Source organism: Salvelinus namaycush, unplaced genomic scaffold (assembly GCF_016432855.1).
Source record: "Salvelinus namaycush isolate Seneca unplaced genomic scaffold, SaNama_1.0 Scaffold149, whole genome shotgun sequence".
NCBI classification, from domain to species: Eukaryota; Metazoa; Chordata; class Actinopteri; order Salmoniformes; family Salmonidae; genus Salvelinus; species Salvelinus namaycush.
The window spans coordinates 259191-280000 of record NW_024058219.1 but is presented as its reverse complement, the minus strand read 5'-3'; the positions used below and the strand labels follow the sequence as shown (position 1 = coordinate 280000).

Genomic DNA, 20810 nt, shown 5'->3' with positions numbered 1-20810 from the left:
AGAGAGAGAGAGAGAGAGAGAGAGAGAGAGAGAGAGAGAGAGAGAGAGAGAGAGAGAGAGAGAGAGAGAGAGAGAGAGAGAGAGAGAGAGAGAGAGAGAGAGAGAGAGAGAGAGAGAGAGAGAGAGAGAGAGAGAGAGAGAGAGAGAGAGAGAGAGAGAGAGAGACTTCCTCCTTACTCCATTTGCACTGTATATAGATTTTTATATTGTGTTATTGACTGTACTTTTGTTTATTCCATGTGTAACTCCGTGTTGTTTGTGTCGCACTGCTATGCTTTATCTTGGCCAGGTCACAGTTGTTAATGAGAACTTTTTCTCAACTGGACTACCTGGTTAAGGTGAAGCAAAATTAAAATAAATATTCTAGCAGTCTGAACTCAACACCTAGTGACCTCATCAAGTAGCTTGTTGTTGCGATTCATTTAGAGAGGGAGGAGGGAGAGAGAAAACATTGACCAATAATAAATCCACTCTAGGGTACGTGGGACGTCCCACCTCGTCAACAGCCAGTGAAACTGCAGGGCGCCAAATTCAAAACAACAGAAATCCAATAATTAAAATTCCTCAAACATACATGTATTTTACACCATTTTAAAGATAAACTTGTTGTAAATCCAGCCACAGTGTCCGATTTCAAAAAGGCTTTACGACGAAAGCATACCAAACGATTATGTTTGGTCAGAGCCAAGTCACAGAAAAACAGCCATTTTTCCAGCCAAAGAGAGGAGTCACAAAAAGCAGAAATATAGATAAAATGAATCACTAACTTTTGATGATCGTCATCAGATGACACTCATAGGATTTCATGTTACACAATACATGTATGTTTTGTTTGGTAAAGTTCATATTTATATCCAAAACTCTGAGTTTACATTGGCGCGTTATGTTCAGTAGTTCCAAAACATCCGGTGATTTTGCAGAGAGCCACATCAATTTACAGAAATATTCATAATAAACATTGCTAAAAGATACAACTGTTATGTATGGTATTTTAGATCCACTTCTCCTTAATGCAACCACTGTGTCAGATTTCAAAAAAACTTTACGGAAAAAGCACACCATGCAATAATCTGAGTACGGCGCTCAGAGACCAAAACAACCCAAACAGATATCCGCCATGTTGTGTCAGAAATAGCAATATAAATATTCACTTACCTTTGATGATCTTCATCAGAATGCACTCCCAGGAATCACAGCTCCCCAATAAATGTTTGTTTTGTTCGATAATGTCCATCATTTGTGTCCAAACACCTCCTTTTTGTTAGCACGTTCAGCCCAGTATTCCAAATTCATGACGCGCGATCACCAGGAGCAGACGAAAAGTCAAAAAGTTACGTTACAGTCGGTAGAAACATGTCAAACGAAGTATAGAATCAATCTTTAGGATGTTTTAACATATATCTTCAATAATGTTCCAACCGGAGTTTGTCTGTAGAAAAGCAATGTAACAGAGCGTGAATGCGCGAGACTGAGCTCGTGGCACTCTGGCAGACCTCTGACTCATTTGCCCCCACTTCACAGTAGAAGCATCAAACAAGGTTCTAAAGACTGTTGACATCTAGTGGAAGCCTTAGGAAGTGCAATATGACCCCATAGACACTGTGTATTCAATAGGCCAAGAGTTGAAAAACTACAAACCTCAGATTTCCCACTTCCTGGTTGGATTTTTTCTCAGGTTTTTGCCTGCCATATGAGTTCTGTTATACTCGCATACATCATTCAAACAGTTTTAGAAACTTCAGAGTGTTTTCCTTCCAAATCTACTAATAATATGCATATCTTAGCTTCTGGGACTGAGTAGCAGGCAGTTTACTCTGGGCACCTTATTCATCCAAGCTATTCAATACTGCCCCAGCCATAAGAAGTTAATGTAATCAGTCACACCAGTCTGTAATGCATTATGAAAACATTTACACATTTATACAGTCAGTTAAGAGAATAAATTATTATTATTTAAAACTCTATAACAGTCCTACAATACTGTAGGCATTAAAACAGATGATATATTAATATCCTCTGTGTTATTTCTAGATTCAGATGATCCTGCTGTGATTTGCCAACGTGAACTCAAATCTAATCTAAAGAAGAAGTTTCAATGTGTATTTGAGGGGATCGCTAAACAAGGAAACCCAACACTTCTCAATAAGATCTACACAGAGCTCTACATCACAGAGGGTGGAACAGGAGAGGTCAATAATGAACATGAGCTGAGACAGATTGAGACAACAACCAGGAAACAAGCAAGACCAGAGATTGCAATCAAATGTAATGACATCTTCAAACCCTTAACTGGACAAGACAAACTTATCAGAACTGTGCTGACAAAGGGAGTCGCTGGCATTGGAAAAACAGTCTCTGTGCAGAAGTTCATTCTGGACTGGGCTCAAGGAAAAGCAAATCAGGATGTCGAATTTGTATTTTCATTTCCTTTCCGGGAGCTGAATTTGATGAAAGGTGAAAGTCTCACTTTGATTGAACTTCTCAATCACTTCTCAATTGAAACCAAACAGTCAAGAATCTCCAACTACGACAAGTACAAAGTTCTGTTCATCTTTGATGGTCTGGATGAGTGCCGACTGCCCCTAGACTTCCAGAAGAACAAGATCTGTTGTGACGTCACAGAGTCAACCTCAGTGGATGTTCTGCTGACAAATCTCATCAAGGGAAATCTGCTTCCCTCTGCTCTCATCTGGATAACTACCCGACCTGCAGCAGCCAATAAGATCCCTTCAGGCTGTGTTGACCAGGTGACAGAGGTACGAGGGTTCAATGACCCACAGAAGGAGGAGTACTTCAGGAAGAGATTCAGTGATGAGGACCTGGCCAGCAGAATCATCTCACACATAAAGACATCAAGGAGCCTCCACATGTGCCACATTCCAGTCTTCTGTTGGATTTCTGCAACAGTCCTTGAACACATGCTGAAACATGAGAGAAAAGAGATGCCCAAGACTGACTGAGATGTACACACACCTTGTGGAGTTTCATACCAAACAGAAGAATGAAAAGTATCTTGGGAAAGAAGAGACAGGTCCTCACTGGAATAAAGAGAGCATTCTTTCACTGGGAAAACTGGCTTTTCAACAGCTTGTGAAGGGCAATCTGATTTTCTATGAAGAAGACCTGAAAGAGGCTGGCATTGACGTCATTGAAGCCTCAGTGTACTCAGGATTGTGCACACAGCTCTTCAAAGAGGAATGTGTGCTGTACCAGGACAAGGTGTACTGCTTTGTTCATCTGAGCATTCAGGAGTTTCTGGCTGCTGTATATGTGTTCCACTCATTCATCAACAACAATGAGAATCTAATGGACCAACTGCACACAAAATTCAATAATTTTTCTTTGCTGTTCAGAGACGAGCCTGAAGTTAGTTTCTATAAGAGTGCTGTGGATAAAGCCTTACAATGTGAGACAGGAAACCTGGACCTTTTCCTCCGCTTCCTTCTGGGCCTCTCACTGGAGTCCAATCAGAAGCACTTACGAGGTCTACTGACAAAGACAAGATGCAGCTCACAGAGCCATGAAGAAACAGTCAAGTACATCAAGGAGAAGATCAGGGAGAATCTCTCTCCAGAGAGGTGCATCAATCTGTTCCACTGTCTGAATGAACTGAATGACCATTCTCTAGTGGAGGAGATCCAAAGCTACCTGAGATCAGGAAGTCTCTCAAAACCCAACCTGTCACCTGCACAGTGGTCAGCTCTGGTCTTTGTGTTGCTGACTTCAGGAAAGGAGCTGGATGTGTTTGACCTGAAGAAATACTCCAGATCAGAGGAAGTTCTTCTCATGCTGCTGCCAGTGGTCAAAGCCTCCAGAGCTGTTCTGTAAGTACATAAAATTACATATAAGAACTAATAATCAGGAAGAAATATTCAGTTTTAAGAAAAATATGTATTATAATATTTATATAATATTATATGGAATAACATATTGAATCAGTGCATTTGTGTTCACATTAGTATAACACTATGACCATTAAATTCTAGGAGATGGAAGATGTTGTTTGAGAGAATTAACCAAATGCATCTGCCATTGTCCTTCTACATTACTGGTGTTAAATTAACAGTGTTTTTGAATTCATGATGATCTCTTTGTCAGGCTGTCAGGCTGTGGAGTCACAGAGAAAGGCTGTGCTTCTCTGGTCTCAGCTCTGATGTCAAACCCCTCACACCTGAGAGAGCTGGATCTGAGTAACAATGACCTGAAGGATTCAGGAGTGAAGCTGCTCTCTGCTGGACTGGGAAATCCCCACTGTAAACTGGAGACTCTGAGGTCAGTATTCCTGTAGTTGGTAAACAAGTGATAACTGTTCACCAGATCCACATGTGTTTACCAGACACACATAGTCCACAGCATATGTGTTTGGACAGTGAAGCTTACAGTTTTAAATTTACCGCTATACTCCAGTATTTTGAACTGTGTGTGTGTCCAGTGTGTGTGTGTGTGTGTGTGTGTGTCCTGTGTGTGTGTGTGTCATGTGTGTGTATGTCCTGTGTGAGTGTGTCCAGTTTGTCCAGTGTGTGTGTGTGTCCTGTCTGTGTGTGTGTGTGTGTTTCCAGTGTGTGTCGAGTGTGTGTTTATGTCCAGTGTGTGTGTGCGTGTGTGCACGTGTATCACTCAATGAACACACACACACACACACACACACTAGGGCTGGGCGAAATGGCCCAAATATTATATCACCGTATTTAAAAAATAATTAAACTGTGTTGATGGTGTTTTTAGTTTTTGAATAATAAAAGTTGTACATTTGCTTTATGAATAGTAATTAGTGATCCCAGGGTGATTTATGAGTAGTGAGTAGTGATCCCAGGGTGATTTATGAGTAGTGAGTAGTGATCCCAGGGTGCTTTATGAGTAGTGTAGTGATCCCAGGGTGCTTTATGAGTAGTGAGTAGTGATCCCAGGGTGGTTTATGAGTAGTGAGTGATCCCAGGGTGCTTTTTGAGTTTTGAGTTGTGATCCCAGGGTGCTTTATGAGTAGTGAGTAGTGATCACAGGGTGCTTTATGAGTAGTGAGTAGTGACCCCAGGGTGCTTTATGAGTAGTGAGTAGTGATCACAGGGTGCTTTATGAGTAGTGAGTAGTAATCCCATGGTGCTTTATGAGTAGTGAGTAGTGATCCCAGGGTGCTTTATGAGTAGTGAGTAGTGATCCCAGGGTGCTTTATGAGTAGTGTAGTGATCCCAGGGTGCTTTATGAGTAGTGAGTAGTGATCCCAGGGTGCTTTATGAGTAGTGAGTAGTGATCCCAGGGTGCTTTATGAGTAGTGAGTAGTGATCCCAGGGTGCTTTATGAGTAGTGAGTGATCTCAGGGTGCTTTTTGAGTTTTGAGTAGTGATCCCTGGGTGCTTTATGAGTAGTGAGGGATCCCTGGGTGCTTTATGAGTAGTGAGTGATCTCAGGGTGCTTTTTGAGTTTTGAGTTGTGATCCCAGGGTGCTTTATGAGTAGTGAGTAGTGATCCCAGTGTGCTTTATGAGTAGTGAGTAGTGATCCCAGTGTGCTTTATGAGTAGTGAGGGATCCCAGGGTGCTTTATGAGTAGTGAGTGATCTCAGGGTGCTTTTTGAGTTTTGAGTTGTGATCCCAGGGTGCTTTATGAGTAGTGAGTAGTGATCCCAGGGTGCTATATGAGTAGTGAGTAGTGATCCCAGGGTGCTTTATGAGTAGTGAGTAGTGATCCCAGGGTGCTTTATGAGTAGTGAGTAGTGATCCCAGGGTGCTTTATGAGTAGTGAGTAGTGATCCCAGGGTGCTATATGAGTATTGAGTAGTGATCCCAGGGTGCTTTATGAGTAGTGAGTAGTGATCCCAGGGTGCTTTATGAGTAGTGAGTAGTGATCCCAGAGTGCTTTATGAGTAGTGAGTGATCCCAGGGTGCTTTATGAGTAGTGAGTAGTGATCTCAGGGTGCTTTATGAGTAGTGAGTAGTGATCCCAGGGTGCTTTATGAGTAGTGAGTAGTGATCCCAGGGTGCTTGATGAGTAGTGAGTAGTGATCCCAGGGTGCTTTATGAGTAGTGAGTAGTGATCCCAGGGTGCTATATGAGTATTGAGTAGTGATCCCAGGGTGCTTTATGAGTAGTGATCCCAGGTTGCTTTATGAGTAGTGAGTAGTGATCTCAGGGTGCTTTATGAGTAGTGAGTAGTGATCCCAGGGTGCTTTATGAGTAGTGAGTAGTGATCCCAGGGTGTTTTATGAATAGTGAGTAGTGATACCAGGGTGCTTTATGAGTAGTGAGTGATCCTAGGGTGGCAACACAAGTGATTTCAATGAGTCTTTCTCCATTGTGATTGGTTTATACTGTTCAAATCAACTTCAACCAAAAAAAATGTCAGCACTTATAATTTGTGCATTTCCTGCACTCATTTTCAGTGGTGTTAAAAGTATCCAATTGCCATACTGGAGAATAAGTGAAGATACGTTAATAGAAAATGACTCAAGTAAAAGCGAAAGTCACCCAGTGAAATACTACTTGAGTAAAAGTCCAGAAGTATTTAAAAAAATATATACTTACGTACCAAAAGAACGGCGGCAGATAGTCTAGTGGTTAGAGTGTTGGGCCAGTAACTGAAAGGTTGCTGGATTGAATCCATGAGCTGACAAGGTCAAAATCTGTCATTCTGCCCCTGAACAAGACAGTTAACCCACTGTTCCCAGTAGGCTGTCATTGTAAATAAGAATTTGTTCTTAAACTGACTTGCCTAGTTAAATAAAGGTTACATTTTTAAGAAAAAAGTAATTGATAAAATGTACTTAAGTATCAAAAGTAAAAGTATAAATATTTTAAATTCCTGATATTAAGCAAACCAGATGGCACCGTTTTCTTGTTTTTTAACGGATAGCCAGGGGCATTCTCCAACACTCCAACACTCAGACATAATTTACAAACAAACCATTTGTGTTTAGTGAGTCCACCAGACCAGAGGCAGTAAGGATGTCCAGGGATGTTCTCTTGATAAGTGTGTGAATTGGACCATGTTCCTGTCCTGCTAAGCATTTAAAACGTAACGAGTACTTTTGGGTGTCAGAGAAAATGTATGGAGTAAAAAGTACATAATCAAATAAAAGGTGAAATGTTAGCTTCACTGTCATTATAGATATGGTGTGGACTGTATACTCAATACAATCTAAATCTGATACCTCACTGTCAGAATAGATATGGTGTGGACTGTATACTCAATACAATCTAAATCTGATACCTCACTGTCAGAATAGATATGGTGTGGACTGTATACTCAATACAATCTAAATCTGATACCTCACTGTCATTATAGATATGGTGTGGACTGTATACTCAATACAATCTAAATCTGATACCTCACTGTCATTATAGATATGATGTGGACTGTTTACTCAATACAATCTAAATCTGATACCTCACTGTCATTATAGATATGGTGTGGACTGTATACTCAATACAATCTAAATCTGATACCTCACTGTCAGAATAGATATGGTGTGGACTGTATACTCAATACAATCTAAATCTGATACCTCACTGTCATTATAGATATGGTGTGGACTGTTTACTCAATACAATCTAAATCTGATACCTCACTGTCATTATAGATATGGTGTGGACTGTATACTCAATACAATCTAAATCTGATACCTCACTGTCATTATAGATATGGTGTGGACTGTATACTCAATACAATCTAAATCTGATACCTCACTGTCATTATAGATATGGTGTGGACTGTATACTCAATACAATCTAAATCTGATACCTCACTGTCATTATAGATATGGTGTGGACTGTTTACTCAATACAATCTAAATCTGATACCTCACTGTCATTATAGATATGGTGTGGACTGTTTACTCAATACAATCTAAATCTGATACCTCACTGTCATTATAGATATGGTGTGGACTGTTTACTCAATACAATCTAAATCTGATACCTCACTGTCATTATAGATATGGTGTGGACTGTATACTCAATACAATCTAAATCTGATACCTCACTGTCATTATAGATATGGTGTGGACTGTATACTCAATACAATCTAAATCTGATACCTCACTGTCATTATAGATATGGTGTGGACTGTATACTCAATACAATCTAAATCTGATACCTCACTGTCATTATAGATATGGTGTGGACTGTATACTCAATACAATCTAAATCTGATACCTCACTGTCATTATAGATATGGTGTGGACTGTATACTCAATACAATCTAAATCTGATACCTCACTGTCATTATAGATATGGTGTGGACTGTATACTCAATACAATCTAAATCTGATACCTCACTGTCATTATAGATATGGTGTGGACTGTATACTCAATACAATCTAAATCTGATACCTCACTGTCATTATAGATATGGTGTGGACTGTTTACTCAATACAATCTAAATCTGATACCTCACTGTCATTATAGATATGGTGTGGACTGTATACTCAATACAATCTAAATCTGATACCTCACTGTCATTATAGATATGGTGTGGACTGTATACTCAATACAATCTAAATCTGATACCTCACTGTCATTATAGATATGGTGTGGACTGTTTACTCAATACAATCTAAATCTGATACCTCACTGTCATTATAGATATGGTGTGGACTGTATACTCAATACAATCTAAATCTGATACCTCACTGTCATTATAGATATGGTGTGGACTGTATACTCAATACAATCTAAATCTGATACCTCACTGTCATTATAGATATGGTGTGGACTGTATACTCAATACAATCTAAATCTGATACCTCACTGTCATTATAGATATGGTGTGGACTGTTTACTCAATACAATCTAAATCTGATACCTCACTGTCATTATAGATATGGTGTGGACTGTTTACTCAATACAATCTAAATCTGATACCTCACTGTCATTATAGATATGGTGTGGACTGTATACTCAATACAATCTAAATCTGATACCTCACTGTCATTATAGATATGGTGTGGACTGTATACTCAATACAATCTAAATCTGATACCTCACTGTCATTATAGATATGGTGTGGACTGTATACTCAATACAATCTAAATCTGATACCTCACTGTCATTATAGATATGGTGTGGACTGTTTACTCAATACAATCTAAATCTGATACCTCACTGTCATTATAGATATGATGTGGACTGTATACTCAATACAATCTAAATCTGGTACCTCACTGTCATTATAGATATGGTGTGGACTGTTTACTCAATACAATCTAAATCTGATACCTCACTGTCTGTCTTTTGACTGATACTGCTTTTTAAACTGGTCTGGTCAGTCTACTCAAATATTTGTACTATACATTTTTCTATCTGCAGGCAATACTTTGATAATTTGTCATTTATAATAATGGTACATTCATTTATGAATAGATATGGCAGGTTTCAGGACACTGATATATCTGAATATGTTGAAAAATTATACTGCCACTATTTTCACCACCAAAGAATAAGTGTCATTTTAATATGATTTAACTCTTTGCAGGCTGTCACGCTGTCAAGTGACTGAGGAAGGCTGTGTTTCTCTGGCCTCAGCTCTGAGGTCAAACCCCTCACACTTGAGAGAGCTGGACCTGAGCTACAATCACCCAGGAGACTCTGGAGTCAGACTGCTCTCTGCTGGACTGGAGGATCCACACTGCAGACTGGAGAAACTCAAGTATGTAGAGGGTTTATGTCAATGTTCATATCAGACATGTTTGACTTATCAGGCAAGTTAAGACAAACATTCTTACCACCACTTGGACAAAGTTATATGCTGACTGTGTGTGTGCGTGTGTGTGCGCGCGTGTGCGTGTGTGTGTGTGTGTGTGTGTGTGTGTGTGTGTGTGTGTGTGTGTGTGTGTGTGTGTGTGTGTTCAGGTGTATCCCTCAATGACTGTCTGTTCTTCTGCTTACCGCTACAGTGTGGAACATGGTGGAGAGTACACAATGAAACCTGGGCTTAGAAAATGTAAGTGATGACTAAGAATAAGTATTAATTCAAGTTAAGTCAAAGACCACCATCATTCCTGACTTGGTCATATTAAATATCAGCTGTAATTCTACAGAAGCAGAAATCAGGGACACCAAAGATTACAAAGAGTTGCTTTGACAATGTTTGTGTCTGTGTACAGTCGTGGCCAAAAGCTTTGAGGATGACACAAATATGAATTTTCACAAAGTCTGCTGCCTCAGTTTGTATGATGGCAATTTGCATATACTCCAGAATGTTATGAAGAGTGATCAGATGAATTGCAATTAATTGCAAAGTCCCTCTTTGCCATGCAAATTAACTGAATCCCCAAAAAACATTTCCACTGCATTTCAGCCCTGCCACAAAATGACCAGCTGACATCATGTCAGTGATCCTCTCGTTAACACAGGTGTGAGTGTTGACGAGGACAAGGTTGGAGATCACTCTGTCATGCTGATTGAGTTTAAACAGACTGGAAGCTTCAAAAGGAGGGTGGTGCTTGGAATCATTGTTTTTCCTCTGTCAACCATGGTTACCTGCAAGGAAACATGTCCCGTCATCATTGCTTTGCACAAAAAGGGCTTCACAGGCAAGGATATTGCTGCCAGTAAGATTGCACCTAAATCAACCATTTATCAGATCATCAAGATCTTCAAGGAGAGCGGTTCAATTGTTGTGAAGAAGGCTTCAGGGCGCCCAAGAAAGTCCAGCAAGCGCAAGGACCGTCTCCTAAAGTTGATTCAGCTGCGGGATTGGGGCACCACCAGTACAGAGCTTGCTCAGGAATGGCAGCAGGCAGGTGTAAGTGCATCTGCACGCACAGTGAGGCGAAGACTTTTGGAGGATGGCCTGGTGTCAAGAAGGGCAGCAAAGAAGCCACTCCTCTCCAGGAAAAACATCACGGACAGACTGATATTCTGCAAAAGGTACAGGGATTGGACTGCTGAGGACTGGGGTAAAGTCATTTTCTCTGATGAATCCCCTTTCTGATTGTTTGGGGCATCCGGGAAAAAGCTTGTCTGGAGAAGACGAGGTGAGTGCTACCATCAGTCCTGTGTCCTGCCAACAGTAAAGCATCCAGAGACCATTCATGTGTGGGGTTGCTTCTCAGCCAAGGGAGTGGGCTCACTCACAATTTTGCCTAAGAACACAGCCATGAATAAAGAATGGTACCAACACATCCTCCAACAGCAACTTCTCCAAACCGTCCAGGAACAGTTTGTTGACAAACAATGCCTTTTCCAGCATGATGGAGCACCTTGCCATAAGGCAAAAGTGAAAACTAAGTGGCTCGCGGAACAAAACATCGATATTTTGTGTCCATTGCCAGGAAACTCCCCAGATCTTAATCCCGTTGAGAACTTGTGGTCAATCCTCAAGAGGCGGGTGGACAAACAAAAACCCACAAATTCTGACAAATTCCAAGCATTGATTATGCAACAATGGGCTGCCATCAGTCAGGATGTGGCCCAGAAGTTAATTGACAGCATGCCAGGGCGGATTGCAGAGGTCTTGAAAAAAGGGTCTACACTGCAAATATTGACTTTGCATCAACTTCATGTAATTGTCAATAATAGCCTTTGACACTTATGAAATGCTTATAATTATACTGCAGTATTTCATAGTAACATCTGACAAAAATATCTAAAGACACTGAAGCAGCAAACTTTGTGAAAATTAATGTGTCATTCTCGCGTTCGTGTTACATTAGACATGTGTGTTTGTGTTCATGCATGCATACAGGGGTGTGTGTGTGTGTGTGTGTGTAATTAATGGGAATAAGTGTGTTTTATATTACCATACAGTATAACATATGATCATTCAACAAGTCTCAAGTTACCTTAACTTCTCCTTTTGATACCTAGAAACATCTACATTAAATGAATTTGTGAAAAGTGAGTTAACATTCTAATGTGAATGATGATGATTTCTAATATTGTGTCTGGTTTCATCCATCAGATGCCTGTGATCTCACACTGAACCCAAACACAGTAAACAGACGCCTCTCTCTGTCTGAGGAGAACAGAAAGATAACATGGAGGACAGAGGAGCAGCCGTATCCTGATCACCCAGAGAGATTTGAGGACTGTGAACAGGTGCTGTGTAGAGAGGGTCTGACTGGGCGCTGTTACTGGGAGGCAGAGTGGAGTGGGAGAGAGGCTGGTATAGGAGTGATATATAACGGAATCAACAGGAGAGGAAAAGGTAAGGACTGTTGTCTTGGATGGAATGACAAGTCCTGGAGTCTGTTCTGCTATGACAACAGTTACATTGCCTGGCACAATAATAATCCCACTACCATAGACGTCCCCCCCTCCAGCTCCCACAGAGTAGGAGTGTATCTGGACTGGCCAGCCGGCACTCTGTCCTTCTACAGAGTCTCCTCTGACACACTGACCCACCTGATCACATTCACCTCCACATTCACTGAGCCCCTTTATCCAGGGTTTCATCTTTGGTATGATGGTGCCTCAGTGTCTCTGTGTCAAACACAACATGATGTTTCACTCTAATCAGGGTCATGTTCAGTAAGACACACTGGAGCAACAATGTAGAATATCTCTCTAGTGTGTTAACTCCTCTATCCAGGGTGTTTGGTATGAATATCTCTCTAGTGTGTTAACCCCTCTATCCAGGGTGTTTGGTATGAATATCTCTCTAGCGTGTTAACCCCTCTATCCAGTGTCGTGTCTTTGGCTATGCCGGATTAAGTGATATGACATGCTATTCTATAAAATCCTTTCTCTGTAATTAATATCACCTGATTGAACTAATCATGTAAATGTAATTAACTAGAGAGGAGGGGCACCACGAAATAATATGTATATAGCTGTTATCTTCCGAATAAACTCTTAAAACTTCTTCAGGCTGCAAGCCCGACACCGGGCACAATATGACAACAGCCACTTCAAGTGCAGGGCGTGAAATTCAAAATATATTTTTTAGAAATATTTAACTTTCACATATTAACAAGTCCAATACAGCATTTGAAAGATAAACATCTTGTGAATCCAGCCAACATGTCCGATTTTTAAAATGTTTTACAGCAAAAACACCACGTATATTTATGTTAGCTCACCACCAAATACAAAAAAGGACAGACATTTTTCACAGCACAGGTAGCCTTCACAAAACCAACCTAACTAACCAAGATCCAACCAAACTAACCAAGAAACAACTTCATCAGATGACAGTCCTATAACATGTAACACAATAAATAAGTTTTGTTCGAAAAATGTGCATATTTGAGGTATAAATCAGTTTTAAAATTGACGCTACCATCACAGCTACCGTCAGATATAGCACCGAAGCAACCAGAGTAATTACAGACACCAACGTCAAATACCTAAATACTCATCAAAAACATTTCTGAAAAATATATGGTGTATAGCAAATGAAAGACAAAGATCTTGTGAATACAGCCAATATTTCCGATTTTTTTAAGTGTTTTACAGCAAAAACACTATAGCGTTATATTAGCTTACTACAATAGCTAACACACAACAGCATTGATTCAATGCAACCGGTAGCGATAGCACAGTTCGACAGATATATGAAATAACATCCCAAAATGGGTCCTACTTTTCCTACTTTTCCATCAGAATGTTGTACAAGGGGTCCTTTGTCCAGAATCGTCTTTGTTTGGGTTTAGAACGACCTCTTTCCCTCTTGAATTAGCAAGCACACTGGCCAAGTGGTGCTAAGTTCTCCATCCTGAACAAAAGCAGACAACGCAACACGCCTAACGTCCCGAAAAAATTTCAATAATCTAATAAAACAATATTGAAAAAACATACTTTACGATGATATTGTAACATGTATCAAATAAAATCAAAGCCGGAGATAGTATTCGCCTATAACGACGGCTTTCCAGAAGGCGATTCCAGGTCCAACTTCGCGCTTTCGAAAAAACAGGAAATGGCGGACTACTCATTCCAAGAGGATTTATTCCACTTCAGACCAAGATAATCCACTCATTTCTTCTCTCACTTCCTCTTGACATCTAGGGGAAGGTGTATGACGTGTATGTATACCAATACGTATCATGCCCATTTATAGGCAAGCCTTTGAACAGAGACCTCGATTTCAGAAATCTCACTTCCTGTCAGGAAGTGGGCTGCAGAAGGAGTTCTGTTTCACTCAGAGAAAAAATTCAAACGGTTTTAGAAACTAGAGTGTTTTCTATCCAATAGTAATAATAATATGCATATTGTACGAGCAAGAATTGAGTACGAGGCCGTTTGAAATGGGCACATTTTTCCAAGTTACTCAATACTGACCCTGCAGCCCAAACAGGTTTTAAAGACCTAGTAATATTTTACATCAATAGCAGTCAATATTAATCGTCACCTTATTTCAGTCTCATCTGAAAGTTGTAAATTCTTGGTTTACTTCACGAACCCTGGCTAACAAGTTGAATCACCAATACAAAATTGGGTTTAATTATTTATTTACTAAATACCTAACTAATCACACAGAATTACATCTACACAGAATGAATCATAACTTGAATCCAAATTACGTCATAAAGGAAAATGTCCTTAGTGGGCGGAACAGATATGACAGCTTGTTACACAAAAGATAAGGGCTGGGTTTGAGTGAAAGAGCGGGAAGACTGAGGAACAAAGGGCGAAGCTGTGCTATCGTAAATACAATATCTTATGCATTCTAAATTACCGCCCATTTGGAAAAGGAAAATGCAATAAATATTTACTCTGAGCTGTGCTTCGGTAGGTTGGTGGTAGATGGAAGGCCGTGTTGCCCAACCGGGTCCTTTGTCCTTTGAAGAATGTCTCTGCTGGTAAATTGGTTACCTTGTAGTAACGTCGTTGTGTAGTAGACGGGATACTTTGTCTGTTCTTCCCTAATTTACGTTTGCAGCTGCTGTTGCTAACTCAACGTCTAGGTGGTATCAAAGTTCAAAGTTCATACCATTCGCAACCAAAGCTCACGCTGATGTTGGCTTCGTTCTGTAGTTATTATCTGAACCATTCTGACATCGGACCGTCGTCCTCACATCCTCGGAACAGGAAGTTACATTTTCGTCAATGGCTTATATAGTGGAGGGAGAAGGGTGTGTCTGAAAAGTTTATAACCCATGTCTCTTCACAGGGGCGGGCCACTGGTTGAGCAAAGCCCTAAACTTATGAAAACCCAAATCTCTGATTTGGAAGCTAAAATTACATTTAATCTCTTCACAAATAATTTAATATTCAAACATTTGAATTGAACAACAATTCCAGGTGAATCCGATACCTCTGATGTGTAGACTTTCCACCGTAGAATTTATGTCATTCTATCATTGATGAGAATGTGCCAGATGACAACCGAACTGACATAATATACCTTAAGTACCACAGCATATGTTCAGTTGGTCGGATTACCAGAATATAGTTCATTTCCCCCCAACTTCTGATGTTCCCAGAATCTCTATGTTAACCAAGGGGTTTTCTAATGTCACATCAGTAGAGTAGGGAGAGGAAAAAGGGGGGGGAAGAGGTATTTATGACTGTCATAAACCCCAGGCCAACGTCATGACACCAGGGTGTTTGGTATTAAACATGTGTATTAGCATTATTTACAGGTTAATATAAAGGATAGGTGTGTATGTAATATAAAGGTGTGTACAATCCTGTTACTCTGGTTGTGTAAGTTGCTGTTTTCACATAACTCTGTATCTAATTCACCACGGCTGGGCACATCTCGTGTTCATACCCTCTGTTCTCTGAAACTTGTCTGGTCTGAACGAAGTCTCTCCTCATCCTCTATTCTAAGAACCAACAGTTCTTGGTACTCGTAGGAGACACAGAGGACTCTGAATATTTGGCCACCTCATCCACATGTTCAACACATTGAGTCAGTTGTGGTGGAACCAGCCATGACTAAGCATGTATAGGTCTACTATATAAGACCTCTGTTGGTTTCTGTGTCAGAGTTCTTTGCCCAACACTCAGAGTGTGGGGTCGACCAGCCTCATTATTGCAGGACTCTCAATGAATCACTTGCGGGTGCAGTGGCGACCCGTCATTCAGGGCAGGTGGGGCTGTTTGGAGCCCCACATCTTTAGCAAAATAAATAAAATCCCACCCAAAAACTGGGGGCTTGCCTGTTTTTCATGTTATTTTGGCATTAATACGTGACACATATCAGTTTGCAAACAATGTAAAAAAATATATATACGTATATCTTTGAATTAATAAAGCTGCATACAAACATGGTTTCTTTTTTGTTTTCTTGAGTAAGGTGACTCAGAAACGCAGGTGTTTCAGCCCAGCTCAGTGCTTTCTGTGGTGGTGAGGGGGAAGGCAGCTCCAAAGTGCAGGTGTTTCAGCCCAGCTCAGTGCTTTCTGGGGTGGTGAGGGGGAAGGCAGCTCCAAAGTGCAGGTGTTTCAGCCCAGCTCAGTGCTTTCTGGGGTGGTGAGGCAGCCAGCAGAAAATACAAGCGTTGCGCCTTGATTGGCTCAGTGTTCTGTCACTCATGGGGAAACTACGGCACCTCCAAGTCTAAGGAGACCTGGAGAATTTGAGCCCCTTTGGGTGCTGCCATAAAGGTACATTAGAAGTGCCCATCCAAGAAGGCTCAAAGTCATTGGCCAGAGATAAAATGACATCAAATCACGTTATATCTACAGTAGCTTTGATTGGACTGATCATGTCAACATCATACGTTCAAAATCTTAGCTAGCAGTCATCATCATGAATCAAGTCGACAATCTACTGGCAAATCCTTTTTTATCCTTGTCATATGAAGAGAAATAATGAAGAGAAATTATAGATAAAACATATCGGTGCTCATTGGGGCGGCAGGGTAGCCTAGTGGTTAGAGCGTTGGGCTAGTAACTGAAAGGTTGCAATTTTGAATCCTCGAGCTGACATGGTACAAATCTGTCGTTCTGCCCCTGAACAAGGCAGTTAACCCATTTTTCCTAGGCCGTCATTGAAAATAAGAATTTGTTCTTAACTAACTTGCCGAGTTCAATAAAGGTAAAAAAAATAATAATAATCGGCCATTGGACATAATAAACACAACAAGTTAGAAAATCGCAAATTCAACAATGAGTGGTTTGGAAGGTGACAGTGGCTAACTGCAAGCATTGCAAAGCATCACTAGCCTGCTATTCAGTGGAGTGGCTGTGTGGTCCCACATCGGGGATTAAGGGTCTCTCTTCCTAGTTATAAATGATAAACATTCAACATTGGCCATGCTGTCAATGAAGCATGATTTGTGGCGCACTCAAAACAACTGTTAACTCGGAACTGAAAAAACTTGACTTCAGTGAGTTCAAGACAACTGGGAAGTCGGGAATAAACGAGCTCCGACTGGGAAAATACGTTTTGAACAGTCATCCAACTCAGAATTGTAAATCCGGCCTCTTTCTAGAGCAACGACCTGAAGCTCAATGACGTCATCATGATTTGACCTTGTTTTTTTCCGAGTTCCAGTTGTTTTGAAAGCACCATAAATCCAGAGAATGCCAGACTTTGATGACAACATTTTCCCACGATGGACCACCGTGCCACCTTCCTGTTCAAGTGAGCACAGCACAGCACAACAAGGTGAGTCCAAAAATGTCTTCTATGGTGCTGCATAAATGATGTAATATGCCAGGGAGATATGTATACTGTAGCTAAGAAACATATTATATGTAATCTAGTCTTCAGGAGATTTTATTAGATATTTACTTTATTTAGTCTCATTCTTAACACAATGGTCTATAATATACAGTAAGTCTGATCTCCTTAACAATGGTCTATAATATACAGTAAGTCTGATCAGTGGAACAATTCTCCTTCTTAACAATGGTCTATAATATACAGCACATATGTCAGAGTCAAGGCCCGCGGGCCACATCCGGCCCGCGAGAAGGTTTTTTACGGCCCCTGGGATGATCTTGATTTATTATTAGAACCGGCCCGCAGACCGCAGCAAGCCGGCAGCCCGCAGATCTTTTACACGCACCAATACTACATTTCCCACAATGCAACGGTGACGCACCGAGCAGTAGGCTGCTTCATTTCAATATTTATTGGCACAGCAGTCGTCAGCATCACAGTAAAATTAACTTTCAGATACCCATCAAAAATGGCAAAACGGAAGGTGGACACTGAGAACCGGGGGTTTCAAACAAGGTGGGAGTCGGAGTATATGTTCACGGAGGTAGCTGGAAAACCTGTGTGTCTTCTGTGTGGAGAAAGTGTGGCGGTACTGAAAGAGTATAATCTGAGACGACATTATGAAACGAAACACGCGGACAAAAACAAGAATATGGACATGGAACAAAGGCTACAAAAGGCTAGATTTTTGCACTTTATTTTATTGTATTTCAATCCAATTATATTTTAAAAATATTTCAGTTGAGTGGATGATAGAAAATTGCTATTATTGTTTTTTTCTTTGAAGTAAATTTAGCCCACTTTTGCTAAAATAGAAAATATAGGCTACTGATGGTGCCTTGAATACCGGTTTCTTTCATTTAATGTTCATGTTATGGGGATTTTTATATAAAGGAAATTTGTCTTTTGTGTCTGTTGAAAATTAAAGATTACTGACAGAGCCATAAGAAAATATTGCTTTATTTATCTGATCATATTGGAATATATTTGTTAGGTTTTCAGTAGGTTCAATTAGGTTCACTAGACTATATGCGTCATTTAAAAAATTTTCAATGAACATTCGAACAGTCCGGCCCTCGGCTTGTAGCTAAATTTTTTATTTGGCCCTCCGTCCATTTGACTTTGACACCTATAATATACAGTAAGTCTGATCAGTGGAACAATTCTCCTTCTTAACAATGGTCTATAATATACAGTAAGTCTGATCTCCTTAACAATGGTCTATAATATACAGTAAGTCTGATCTCCTTAACAATGGTCTATAATATACAGTAAGTCTGATCTCCTTAACAATGGTCTATAATATACAGTAAGTCTGATCTCCTTAACAATGGTCTATAATATACAGTAAGTCTGATCTCCTTAACAATGGTCTATAATATACAGTAAGTCTGATCTCCTTAACAATGGTCTATAATATACAGTAAGTCTGATCTCCTTCTTAACAATGGTCTATAATATACAGTAAGTCTGATCTCCTTAACAATGGTCTATAATATACAGTAAGTCTGATCTCCTTAACAATGGTCTATAATATACAGTAAGTCTGATCTCCTTCTTAACAATGGTCTATAATATACAGTAAGTCTGATCTCCTTCTTAACAATGGTCTAAAATATACAGTAAGTCTGATCTCCTTAACAATGGTCTATAATATACAGTAAGTCTGATCTCCTTAACAATGGTCTATAATATACAGTAAGTCTGATCTCCTTAACAATGGTCTATAATTTACAGTAAGTCTGATCTCCTTAACAATGGTCTTAAATATACAGTAAGTCTGATCTCCTTAACAATGGTCTTAAATATACAGTAAGTCTGATCTCCTTAACAATGGTCTATAATATACAGTAAGTCTGATCTCCTTAACAATGGTCTATAATATACAGTAAGTCTGATCTCCTTCTTAACAATGGTCTATAATATACAGTAAGTCTGATCAGGATAATTACTTGTCATCAAGAACACTACTGTTATTCCCCACACTTATTGTATTATTCCACTTCTTCCCAGTGTTGCCAGTCTACAGTAATCACATATTTGAAGTCTTATAACCCTACTTCTGTCTTTGGAAATGAATGATATGAGGCTATGTATTTTTTTGCAGCTCGTCACGGACAGTTTTGAATCATACAAATAAGCATTGGATATTAAATATTCCAGGAATCAAATATCATTTTTGACATTTTAGTATTGGCCACATGCAGAGATGGTAGGAGGACTTACAATTCATAAAGACATCATATTATATCTATGTATAGATGGTAGGGGGACTCACAACTCATAAAGACATCATATTATATCTATGTAGAGATGGTAGGGGGACTTACAACTCATAAAGACATCATATTATATCTATGTAGAGATGGTAGGGGGACTTACAACTCATAAAGACATCATATTATATCTATGTAGAGATGGTAGGAGACTCACAACTCATAAAGACATCATATTTTATCTATGTAGAGATGGTAGGGGGACTTACAACTCATAAAGACATCATATTATATCTATGTAGAGATGGTAGGGGGACTTACAACTCATAAAGACATCATATTATATCTATGTAGAGATGGTAGGAGACTCACAACTCATAAAGACATCATATTATATCTATGTAGAGTTAGATGATGACAAGGACCTTCAACTAGTAGGTAGAAACCACCTGAATATTGATATTCATTAGATTTTTCTTCAAGGTTGGGTGATTTTTTGAAGTGAATATTTATAACAAGAAAATGTTCAAACACCTGGGAAACAGGTCGGGGTGTCCAACCCTCCTGGAGAGCAGGATTTTCTCCCAGCCCTATTTTAAACATATACTTCGCCCAAATTATAAAATATTAAATGTTTGTGTCCGTACCTGAAAGCAGTCTTTGGTTTTATGGTTTTATGACTCAACTGTGTTCTTCTTCTTCTTCTACTACAACTTCTTCTTTTTCAGTTTAACAGCAGTTGGCATCCCAACGTTATTGTGCATTACCACCACCTACTGTACTGGAGTGTGGGCCAGAAACAGGGAGAAACTAAATCCTACCTGCCAGCCCAGTTGCTCTGAAACCCAGGCACCACAGGCTAATAGGGATTTCTTTCCTTTACTCTCATCAGACTGAAACTTTACCAGTTGAAGGTATACATAAATACAATATATTTTTGTATTACAAGTTTAATTTATTATAACATGTAAATATGCAAATCAGGCAAAACCTCCTTAAATATGGGATAATTTGCATATTACGAGAATTCGTTTTTCAACACATT

At 39.7% G+C, this 20810-nt stretch overlaps 1 protein-coding gene across 1 annotated transcript; it reads left to right on the top strand.

Annotated features, from left to right (window-relative positions):
• Positions 1 to 4120: 4120 nt before the first annotated feature.
• On the top strand, positions 4121 to 12502 carry LOC120036862 (stonustoxin subunit beta-like; the record flags this gene model as incomplete). Its single annotated transcript, XM_038983159.1, has 4 exons — positions 4121 to 4272; positions 9465 to 9638; positions 9886 to 9932; positions 11895 to 12502. Coding segments are annotated over 4 exons (927 nt in total), but the record flags the coding sequence as incomplete, so codon positions are not given.
• Positions 12503 to 20810: the final 8308 nt, after the last annotated feature.